Source organism: Trichoplusia ni, chromosome 21, assembly GCF_003590095.1.
Source record: "Trichoplusia ni isolate ovarian cell line Hi5 chromosome 21, tn1, whole genome shotgun sequence".
Taxonomy (NCBI): Eukaryota; Metazoa; Arthropoda; class Insecta; order Lepidoptera; family Noctuidae; genus Trichoplusia; species Trichoplusia ni.
The window spans coordinates 6,086,118-6,099,061 of record NC_039498.1 but is presented as its reverse complement, the minus strand read 5'-3'; the positions used below and the strand labels follow the sequence as shown (position 1 = coordinate 6,099,061).

At 34.5% G+C, this 12,944-nt stretch overlaps 1 protein-coding gene across 1 annotated transcript in view; it reads left to right on the top strand.

Moving 5' to 3' along the window:
- The first annotated feature begins 346 nt into the window (after nucleotides 1–346).
- LOC113504177 (neogenin-like) overlaps nucleotides 347–12,944 on the top strand; it is a 191,824-nt gene continuing 179,226 nt past the window's right edge. Inside the window, exon 1 of the mRNA XM_026886345.1 lies at nucleotides 347–726. Within this exon, the coding sequence (XP_026742146.1) occupies nucleotides 642–726 (85 nt within the window). The 5' untranslated portion in view covers nucleotides 347–641. The remainder of the gene's footprint in view (nucleotides 727–12,944) is intronic.

The window sequence follows — 12,944 nt, the reverse complement described above, 5'->3', positions numbered from 1 at the left end:
ATTGTATGTATAGGGTTGTAGTCCAGTTCACGTTTCGCAAGTCTTACAAACCCAAGTTTATCCATTGAAATAACATTAAAATACTGAAATATATGTTCAGAAGTTTTATTCAAAGAAAGTTTATTTAAATTTCAAGCTAACTTCCTTGATTGTAACCAATGGTTTGTCCATTTAAATATTATTAGACATTCAGTATGATTGACTCCTGGTTTCTTGACATTATTCAAAAATTAAAAAATAAACATGTTTCAAAGTAAGCGCTTCATTTAAAGTTTTTAATACGATCTATAAAAACTCGCCTTTTGAATTCAAAATAAAAACAAAACGTGCTTATAACGATTCCAACGTTGCAATTGCAAGCACTAGTTTCATTGCTATCTTCACGCTTCAATAATGCAAACTGCACGCTAAAAGCAAACGCAACTGCTGCTCCCTTCACACCACACCCACCCGGGCAATGCCCTTTCATTATTGAGTTGTGTTTCCGAACGCGGCGGCGCTCGCTCAAAAATGGCGGACCGTCCGTAACATCGCTATAAAGCTGTGTGAACTATAACTCGAATTATTCGTGAATTTTATGTGAAAATGTGATACGTATGAATTAAAACATATTGTGTAGTGTTGTTACTGTGTTTATCAACATGTGGCGGACAGGGATGTGTCGTTTCGGGGTTGGGAACTGGATATTCTTGTTCGCCTGCTTCCATTTGTTTACATATGCTCAAGGTAAGCTTCTTATAAATATTACCATTTATTATCGATCGTTGGTCTTGGGACTGTGGTTAATAACAGGATCTCTGTAATTATGCAGCAAATTGCATCTAGATGCATTGAATTAAAATACTTGAATGTAAAATTGTGAGTCGCGTCGTTTTAAACTCAGACGTCGATTTCTCTTTAACTTATGGGTCTTATAGTATATTATAATATGTATTGTTCATTAGCCGCGTCGAGCTACGTACCGTTTATTTATTTTTATTTTCTGAACTCCAGAACAACACATTTAGTAACACATTAAGCTTTTTTTTATTAAGTTCAGACTTAAGACTACGATCACAACTTAACATCCCGAAAAGGAATGAACATAAATACCGCATTATTAACATCTCGGGGTTAATTAGTTTTAATTCCTTTTGTAAACATCGTAAACTTAACGATTCCTATTGGAATGGCTTTTGGAAACTTTCCAAGACTTGATCATTATGTTTTAAAGTTGGAAGTAAAGACAAATTTATTTGTCGATTTTAGTACATTGTGGCTACGAGAATAGTTTTTGAACGTAACTTTTAATTAATCATTGTTAATTGTGTGTAAAATGTTGTAGTAGTATCGTAGTGGTGCAGTGGTTGATTCACTTGATTTCGTGTAGTGTAGGTTCGATATAAATTGCAATATTATTAAGATCACCTTCATTATTGAGAGCATTCTGTAATATTTGCGACTCATTCATATTCACTACACCATAGTATTTATCCAAATGCCATAGACATACTATCGTTCTACAACCAACCTCTTTGTACCATCTACCTATAATTATAAACATTACCCTCCTTTTGACGTACACTGGTATAAAAAAGGAAATAATTTCGCGTAATTACTCACGTAGATGATTATTTGTTTCGATAACAGTTATTTTCTGATGACATTTGACATCGTTGGAATGTTTTAATTAAACGTACATGAAAAAGTTAACAATATACTAAGTACTTTATCTCGCATATTTATCGTTTAAATTATAAATAAACGTGTATATGTATAACTGCGAAACTTATATGTGGCCTCGTAAGTTCGCTTATTAGTTTCGTTTTACAGTTTGTTTCATTATAAAAATCCATGAAATATAAAGTTGATTGATTATTAATAAAAAAACAGCCTTCAAGTTTTCTCTTACAAGGGTTCTTATAATCTTATTCTCTTACATTCCTTACTGCGGGAATCGTTATTTTTACACAAAAAAAAAGCATGATCACGGGTCCAAATCGGTACACTCGGACACATATCATATTAATTATATCTCCATATATCTCACAAGTATGAACGGTCAAATCGAAATCTCCTCTAATGGAGTTTGCTAAAAAGTAGCATTGATGATTTGACATTTAGTCATCAGTCATAGTTTTCTTAAACGTCCTTTTAAAAAAATTACGCATAGTCCTCCCATGACCCTTTTTACCAAAAAGTTTTTATATTAAATTACATACCATTCAAATAATACAAGGCATTGGTATAAGACCGCAAGGGCCTTCAAATAAAAAATGATTGAAACCGGTTTGAAGGCTGGTTGTACCGTACGTACCCAAAAGTACCCGTATACTCATATCTTGATATTTGATCCCGGTTTATTTAATATTATATAAAAAACGAAACTTGATTATATTCCATCTTCTTATAATGTAAAATTATCGTGTTGCGGTGTTTGTGGTTAAACCCCTCTGAAACAGCTTCTCCGATTCTTATAAGTTTTTGTGTGCCCCATTGTACCGTAACATTGTATGTATTAAGAATCACTGCTGTAATTCCATGGTGTACAATGAAGAATATTCTAATCTAATCTAATCTATAGGGTAGATTTTCTTTCCTGACTTCTTAAAACATGATCAATGAACAAGCTACCGAAAATTGAAAGGAGGGAGAAGGTGATTGCGTTGGTAGCAAATTAATACGCGGTCTGCCCGACGGTTCATCCGTCGGTCACCAGGCTGTATCTCTTGAACTGTTGTTATACCTACTCGTAGCAAAACAAATGCAATTTACGCAGATACGAGTATTTCAGTTGCTGTTTAAACAAAAAATATGAAATATTTTAATGGGCTCCCTTAGAACTGACATGCTTTTTTATGTTTAATATGTACGGAATCGTCTTGCACCGTTTTGATTAACAATTAGACGGTATATAAAAATGTCAGCAGTCTCTAAAAATGGGTATGAAAATAAGCTCGAAATAACCAAATTAGTTCCTAATGTAAAATTTTGATGTAGGTAAACTTAGTTACGAGTATAAGCTTAAACCCAGCCGTTGACAATAGCCAAGACTCCCCTACTATTTAGAAAGCTGGTCGCGTGGAATTCTAGGTATAGCACCTAGACCTAGCTAGTAATACCTAGGTAATGTCTATGAATAGTTTAGGCTAAATGCACTGGAATGTAGGATATTTGCTCGATAGATTAGTTGTAGATCGAGTTGCCAGGCGGGTTGTTGCGTTATCATCTTATTTAAAAAGGTATTTTGTATCCAAATTCCAACTTCTAGAAGGAAATGGTTTATCGAAGTTTGACTGTCGTAGGTAATGTGTAAAAATTGAAGAGCAATCTTTTCTATAAAATGTTGTTACGTAATTTTACAATGAAAACTTGATTTTTTTACCGGAATGTTTATATAAAGCAAAGGATTTTAAAAAATACGTATATTTTTAAATCCTTTGGTTTTTGATAGTCGAAATGTAAAGATATTTTTTCTTCTTGACAATGCTAAAGACTCCATAACAGTTGAAGTTTTGAATGCGCCTTTTGTGCTCATGGCTGTCCTAATTTAACTAGAACAAAATCAGTGTTTAGAATACGCTATAGAAGTCAGAAATAAAATTCAATTTGCTGAATCGAACCTGCACTTATAGTGCTATTAGGTTATATTCGCAGAAATACTGTTTTACAAGTAAATATGCGCTATGCGGTTTTACAGCAAGTCTAACCTACACAATCTATTTTTTATGGACTTCTAAACAGTTTGAAACAAACAAAATAACAAAAAATGCATTAGCCCACAGGTAAAGAACTGAAATTACTGCAAACTTTAACTCTAATCAAATTTTTTTAACAGATTTCTTTCACATAAGGATGTTGGGCATTCTCCACCATCAGTTTTTTCAACTAATTTTAATGTTTTCGAGTGGTTTTTAGAATTATGTTTTATCCGTTAGTTCACAAAACATAAGTCAATATTAGGCTTAACCAGTATATATACACACGGTGAATTTTTAGTCGTCTTACAAAAGCAGCTCAGTTCATGTATCCGAAGTAAAATATCCCTAGGCGCGATTATTATTTTTTTATCATCAACTAACATAATAAGTACGAAGAAAATTAAACAAGAAAAAATCTGAAATATACTCTTAAAAATGATAAAATTGCCGCCGCCCGCACCCCTCACCATTGTTACAAGGCTCGGACTGCACTCGCAACAGAGCTGTGTTTCTAAAAAACTACGAATTGCATCATAATATTGAATAAAAATTGCATTTAATTTTTTTTCAAATCTCATAAATACCTATTTTTTTTATCATGAACGTGTTCTAGTCATTGGAAACATGAACTGGGCTGCTTTTGTAAGACGACTAAAAAATCACGGTGTATAAAGTCTTATGTACTAACATAATATATGACTTTTATTTTAAACCTTCGAGAATATTCAAGAAGTAAAACCACTGGTATACGTCCGTAATATAGTTATTTACTCCTTAAATAGATTCGAGCTTCCAGTCTACCGTATTTCACACGCTCCGTGATTATAATAAAGCATTTATCAAACATCTATAATAAGTAATAACCATTATTGTCTATTCTAGACACCCTTTGTCTTGTTGATTTAAACAGCTGTTTAATTCACAGATTTCTAATTCAGTAACTGGTTAAATGGTCATAACAATATCTCTTAAAGTTGTTGTTCTGTAAAGTGAGATGCTTGATCTACGCTGTGTATTTCCATCTCTTTTTAATAATGCAAGTTTTGTTTTGTGATTTGGTGGTAGGATTTGAGGTCTTTTGAAGTAAGGTAGTTGTTATTGTAGAAAAAAGACATCGCTCTACGCCATGTTGTTTTTTCGTTTCTGTGTTGGTGTAAATAAAGGGATATTTGACTAAAGATTTAGTCCGTCAGATACCTGAAAAATATTGTCAAGTATTGTTATCCCATAAGTCTATGAAAAATAAAACTGGAGCTTGTGACGTCACTTGTCGGTAGACTGCTTAATGACTTCACACGAGATTTTTACTTACTGCAAAATATCATTATTTCATGCAATAATAGAAAAAATGCGTGTTCCATATTTTTAAAGACGCTTTTAAAAGACTTATTTTAGTTAAATACCCAATGTAAAGTGACGTTAGGTAAAGTGAAATTATTGTTATTGCGATTGTCGCATGACTCGTATGAATAATGTTAGATTTACTTAAGATTTAGTGGGACAACGGACCAACCACTCTTAATTATTTTACGTTGACATGTCAAGTTTCTAATGTTTGCGATTGTATTATACTGTGTTTAGATCCAAGTATTGTTAAATTGATAATGCGAGTGTGTAAACGTGAGAATTTGTGACAGGAATGTGCTGATGGTATAATTATTACTAAACGATGCAACGGTTTACTCACGCGTAGTTATCGGGAGTGCCCGACTAGTTTCGGACCCAACCGCGGCAGGGTCGCGAGTCGAACTGGATGGTATAATTATACGCGCAAATCATTTCTATAAATTTGAATTTTCCAAACCCATACAAAGAACGGGACAATTTTTCATGCCAGAGTTCATTTCGGGGAACATAGGAATAAGTACTTATAAAAAGTGCCGTCCAAAGCGTCACGTTTGGTCACTTTAGGTATACCATCAATGATTGCAGCTTTTCATATTATTTAACACAGAGAAAGTTATGAATGCATGTACAAAGGTCTATGCTAAAAGCTACAGAGGTCTAATGCCATCGAACACTATTGTCGGGTACTTGTAAATTGTCACGTGAAAGAGAATTTATGTTTGTATGGAGTTGTCTGTAATTGTGATTTTAATTTCGTTTTGTGGTATAGAATTTATGAGTTGTTGCCATCGAAATAGTTTTGTTATTCTGCACCCAGAGGGTAAAAACCAAAGGTAAAAAAACGGAAGCGTCTGTCGTCTCATATGTCATGTGGCTGTACCTCAGGAATCGAGATGAGCAAATGAGTTACGTAGATCGCATATTTCTGAAGCCGCTGTAAAAGAATATAAAAAAAAAATGGTTGGTACGGTCATAAATTGAATGGTTCAGTTTTTTAGACCATTTATACAGAACCCTTAGTATCTCGAGCCTGACTCGCACTTGACCAAATTTTTTTATTCTACTATAAGTTTTATAGAGGCCCAAAACTTAAGTCCATGATAACAATTGAGATTGAACTTGTACGGAGCACTAGATAAGCAGATTCAAATAAACAAACTTGACACATTCACACATATTAGGAATTTTATACTTACATTTTATGCATGAGAAGTAAGCTCGTAAACCAAACAAAGAATTTAAATCCCATTTAATATGATAATTAAACAAAACATTGAAACATGTGCGTTTTATGTTTTTTTCTGAGGCTAACTTAAATTTACGTTTGTATGGTCTTTGTTTGAACTTCACACAACCATAGATCAGATGAAAAGCAGAGGGTATGCAAAACAATATGGCCGACGTTAAACCGCTGACAGGTATTGGCTTGAAAAAGATTAAACCTACTTGATACTTGCATTTGTAAAAAGTTTAATAGAGTAGTTTTAGGGTGAATTGTGTAGTTACATGTTTTATCGCATTTGTGAGTTAAAATGTTTAACGTTCTTTTTTTTAAGAAAATGACTCCCACACTAACGAATTTAATCCTTGTATCGCGGGGGGTTTCACAAACATTTGTGGATCACACGAATACTTGTCCTAAGCGGGGATCGAACCCGCAACACGACGCGTACAGTGGTTTTGGCGTGGTGACCTCAACCACTCGGCTATTCGTGCAGTCAAATTTGCATGAGGGATAGTTAAAAAGCTTTCGTTTTTTAATTGAATATTTTTGCGAACTTAAATAGTATTTTTTACACACATTGCTAAAATACTTAATCTTATCTTTAAGCTATACGATAATTCTAAAAAATCATCCCGTCAAGCAAACATGGCGATTCCCGCGTTTTTCTTTGGCAATGGCCGTCTTTGGTGCATCGTTTTCGCGCGCTCACGTTTGCGCGGTAAATCAACATAAATAATGTTTACTTAATGTCTGTTTGTTTTGTTACCTTGTGTTTAGTTTAAGAGGTTTTAAATTATTCTCTTCTTCTTTCAACAAAGGTGACTTGGGCTCGGTTTAGTGAAGTATTTAGTTTCTTACTTGGATGTGTTATGTTTTGCAATCTTTTAAGGGTTTCGTAACCAAAGGGTAAAAAAGCCCTATTAGGCTAGGCTAAGAGGCTGCATCTCAGAAGCGAGGTAGCTAGACATGTTTTTTTACAGATGATGTATTTATGTTGCCGCCATAACAATATTAAACTAAAAACAAGTTCAAAGTTAAGCAACTATTTTAAGGTCATATGTTTAATGGATGTTGACAATCTTTGTTTTTGAAAAAGATTATAGTGCAATAAATTAGAGTGTCAGTTTAGTCTTAAGCTTTTAATTTGAATAGTGACAGGCGCCATTTTTGCATTACCGTGTCATATGACATATAATTTTTTTATTGCGTTGCAGAGGCGGGTAATTTCATATCCTAACTAAAGCTTTTATATGAATGTCTATATCGAAATACGAAATACGAGTTCCAAATCCATAACATGCAGAGCTTTTTTATCGAAAATATTAATTTTCAAATCTTTCATTTCAGAGCTAATGAAACTACAGAAGTTCAATACGAAAATCCGAAGCAATAAAACTGTTTATTTAAAAAACAAATTAAAACATTTCCCTACGGCAATCGTGTTTCTGATTTCCCACAAATTATTCACGTCAATACCATTGGTGATAAAAGAGGCCATTTTTTAGGGTTCCTCCGCCAAGTTGTAAAATCCTAGGACTGTACTGGCTGTCAGTCTCCAAGCCGATTTTCCCATAAACCGAATTAGAACATTTGAAGCATTTGAAAATTAAGCAGATTTCTGTTAAAAGCAGCATGAAATAAATAATTCATCGGGGAAGTTGCAAAAAAACCTTATTTCAATAGACGGTACAGAACTCTGTGTGAACGATTCCGACTCACACTTACCATGTTTTTGTTTCTCCCGCGCTTAATGTTTTAACACGGTAGCCATATTGGAATCGGTTATCGAGGATGAATGGTATACGGATTCTGGACGTTTGAACTTTTTGAATTTCCAGGGGTGGTCGTTTTTGTAAAAAAATGTTCGGAATTATTACATGATGTAAATAAAATTAATCTCGTGTTGTTGAATTGTCTATGCAAGTGCAAATTTGAATGTATGCAATGCATTGCACTTCTCTATTATATTTGTAACTAGCTGTTGCCCGCGACTTCGTCCGCGTGGTTAGAAGAAATTGCGACTATAACTTGAGATTTAAACTATCCTATCTCTCTAGTTAGATCGAACTGCACATGGTGTGCGAATTTTATTATAATCGGTTAAGTGGTTTAGGAGTCCATTGAGGACAAACATTGTGACACGAGATTTATGTATATTAAGATAGCATCTATTAGTATTTTTGTTACTTAAGACGTAGTATACATAATAAATTATGCAGAAAATAAATTAAATAATCAACGTTGAATCAATAGCAGACCATTTTCCAGAAATTTGCTTTTGATGTTACATCGTGTTATGTACAGGTACCCCTTTCAGGTTTGAATTCTCTTTATTTCTAGACTACAAACTAAATTCAAAACACGATTTCCCAGTACTCAATAAGCCAGCAATCATAAAACGCCAGTAGTCCAACAGCAATCATTACCTAGAAAAATTGTAGGCAGCCCTGCAGAAAGTTGATTGAATTCCGAGTTTACATTTTACGCTCACTGAGGGTAGTAATGTAAATTGGCGAAGCTTTGCGTTTGATTAGGTTCGTGTAAACATACCGCGGTGTGTTTATTAGCGTATTGGGTATCTGTGGTTTTTAGAAATGAGGGTAGGATGTTAGTTAAAGTTCCAATTTGCGATGGATCTCCCGTGGATGGGGTATTAATGAGATCCGTCCTTGGTGGATGTGTGTTACTTTGTTTACGTGCTTGGAACTATTGGAACTAATCAGATCATAATTTTTTTTTGGGAATAGTTTTGATATATGTAAAAGGGATAGGATCCTATTTGGAAATTATAAATCAATAAAGGATAACTTTGATCTGATTCTCTCACTCAATAGGCTCCATTTTGATTCACAGTTTAGTTGAATTATGTTTGCACAGATTTGGGCTAGTCCATCTGGTTCTGTCCTATTAATGTTTTCTAGAACTTTTAATGAATGTGGAATGGGATCCGATGGTAGTCACGACCCTCAGTAATGTGGACTTGTGGAGGATATTTATGAGTATTTACGTCTTGGTAAAGGAGCAGAAAATTTGAAACTATAAAAACCATTTCAAAGTGAGTGCGTCAATTAAAAAAGGGGAAATTTAAACGCCCGATTTTCTCAAAAATCTAGGTCATACTCTCCATCCCCTCTACTACATTTTTAGCTATCATATCGTCCTATCCTGCTGAAAAGTGATTAGTCCACTTACTATGATGAAAAGTCCACCCTTCACTAATGAGTTATAATTAATATCTTCCGCTAATAACGATGAGATTGCTCGTTTGGTACGGAAGCCGACCAGATCGTGTACCATCTCTTTTAGAAGATCGTTGCAGTTGTGGAAGGGAGAAGCCACTCTACGCCATATAGAGCGCTGTCTCTCTTTTGCAACAGAAAGAGTTAAATTTAAGGGGTAGAGGTAGGCCCCCTTGAGATAAGCGATCGATGGATAATCGCCCTGATTATATCCACAGCTCAACGCTTAAGTAGGGTTAATAGAAATTGATGATCAGTCGTTTGAAAGGTGGTCATGTATTTTCAACTTAATTTTCAAGGGGTTTGATTAAAAATGGGTAATTTGCAATCAATGCGGAAGATTAAAAAACGGATTTAATTAGCACTCGGCCTATTTTGAAAAATGGAAATATAACACGGGATCTATTTATATCGTCCAATTAGTGTTTTAGGGTTGTATTAAATGCATCTTGAAAAAAATCCCAGAATATGTTGTTTTTTGACAACTTAATTTTTGTAACTGAAGTGTTCAGAAACTTACTGCTAACTAACTGGACTCAGATATTCCAATTAATTATTGATTAGATTATGAACGATATAGGTAAAGATCTGAACGTCAACATTAAAAGTTACATCCTTTAAAACTAAGGTAAAAGTGCTAAGTGGTATCTTTTCAAATCATTTTTATCTTCCTACGCCTTTTCCACTCAGGCTTATAGATACTTAGCGATACTTATGAAAAGACTGTAGGAGCGAAGAGTAGGATACTTAACTTCAAAACAGTACATAAAACGCCTACACCGAAATTCATCATTCAGAACTTTCAAATCCCATAAAGAACCTTAAATAAGCCTCTAAGACTACCCTCGTTTTACATAAAATATAAGAAAGTCAACACAGTACAGGAACGTAATTCTTGTCACGTCCAACCGTCATCCAAGTTATGGTATTTCTAATAATAACGAGTGAACCGTGGGATTCCTTGGACACCTTCGAATATCCTATGGAATAACAGAATTGATATAAAAGTGTTGGCGAAAATAAGCCTTATCGTCATTGGAATAGGACGCATTGAAAGTGGCATGGAGTGGTTAGGTCATGGTGTAAAATGAGTATTGCAAAAATGAGTCTTATGCTGTCTGGGATAGAGGTGCTGTCAGCATCTAGTGTTGTGTTTGTCTGTACATAAGACCTTTAAAATGTGATGAGAATAAATAAATGAAAACCAACCTTATACCTTTCAAATAGGACACGTTAAAATGTAAAGGAATTATTGCACACGGCGAGAAGACAAATGGGAAAAATGAACCTTATTCTTTAATGATAGAGGTGTTTTTGACTTAGCAATATGAGGTGGCCTGGACATATGAGTATGGAGGTTTCTTAGGACGTGCAGATATCTCGGTCTCTTAGCTACGTGTGAGATTGTCGAGTTTATTTTTATCGAGGCAGAACTAATGAGAGATTGTATATGTATCCTTGTATGATCTATTTTTCTTATTTATGTTTTATAGTAATGTAAAATCTGTATAGCTTTTTTTTTTACTTCCGAATGCTGAGCTTCTGATTTTTCAGACTGTCGATTCGGATTGCCAAAATTCTTAAAATTAACAATCGATTTCTTAGTTAATTCATCTCGCCAGAGTAGGTACGATAATTCGCCATCATTTAGACGGACGAAAAAGAGTAGAAAGAAGGATGGTAGTGAGAAGTTAACGGGGGGAGGGGATTGAATTGACTACATGGGTAGCCGATTGGTGTAGCCACGGTGCGCGACGTGGCGCAGGTTCAATCCCTGATGAAGAGTAAGCGTTGTGTCATCCACGAATGTCTTTATGTGACTTGAATGTCTGTGAAACACGACACAAAGATTCAATTTCTTGCTCCGGACGTCGTTTTTTTAACAAAAAACTAGCAGACGCTTCTGGAAACTCCCTACCACATTTTAGCCTACTATTTTAACCTTCCAACCAGATAATACAACAACCTATCATACATTGAGATATATTATAAACTTATCTACATCCGACGTGGCACACAATACCGGCTCTTATTGTATGAGTAACGACCTCTCTTCCTGTGCCTCCCATATTATCTTTATGAATAAACTTTGGGCACAAAGGTAATTTGCCGCTTTTGTATTTGTACGAGGCAAGGATTGTACTGTATTAGTTTGTCACGCTTGTCGTAGAAATAATATAACTTCGTAATAAGATGAGGGATTTACAGGATGCAAGGTAAATAGTTTCAAGGGATGACAGAAAACAAAGAGTGCGCAAGAGATTTGTATTAACAAAACTACTTTTAGTTTCTTTTTCTTTTATCGGATTCAAAATTGCCATGAGCACTGATTAAATGGTTCCTAATAAACCAGTAATCAATTTCCATTACAGTTAATATTTTGAGTAAATGTCGCTTGCCACCCGGAGCATGGGTTACAGAACGGTTTTTTATTTAACTTTCGTGATGCGGATTCATAATGATTTATTTAACAACAATTTACACACGAGTATTTATCTTGATTTCTCGTCTAACTTCGGGCCCAATCGGAGTTCTTGATCGTGAGGTACAAACGGCGACGGTGGCGAATTGAATTTTTCGACTCGCGGGGTAAAGCTCTAATCGGGCAGTCCCCATTAAATAAGCTGGAGTATCTCACACTAAAATATTTTATGAAACATATTCAATCTAACTTCCAAAAAGAAAAAACGCATACCACCTCCATGTAACAAAAATAACAACTAATGACTATCAATACCAAAACATCTAACCCCTTTTATATCCTAGAAAACATCAGATGTCCTTATACAAGTTCATAAGAAACTTGGAATTGTTTTAAATATGCCTTCCGTGATAAGCATCGTCATTAAACCTTCATGTGGCTTCGTCAGCGTCACATACCGACAGACAGGTTTGTAGATCCTTCCGTGTCTTGATAAGTTGATTTAGATCAACTTGATTAGTACTTAGTACTTAACTAGTGGATAAGTTGGATAAAATTGGTTTGTATTCGTTTTAGTTAAGTGTTACTGAATGTTGAGAAAAGTAACAGAATGGAAAACTGGTTGAATCGATATTTAAATAGGGTATTCACCCTATTTGACTCGCAACTGATTGTTCCTTACTAATAAAATATAGAAAAATAGATTCCCAGCGAAATAACAATGTTTTTGTTTGATAAAAGTCGTTTTAAAAAACATTTTTTATTCATTAAAATGAAAGTACTTTTACGGATTTTATCGCGGTTTAATTTTAGATTTTAGTTCCCGACGTTTCGACACCTTTGCAGGTATCATGTCTGCCCGTGACCATGGGTTGTATGTAGTTTCATTACAATGTCTAACATTCGCGTAAACCTAAGAAACCACTATTTTTCATTCATACATTATAAACAACAAAAGTATCAAGCAAAAAAGTATTCAGCAAGTTGTTTCAATAATAAAACTTATGCCACATACAAACTCAGCTTTTATT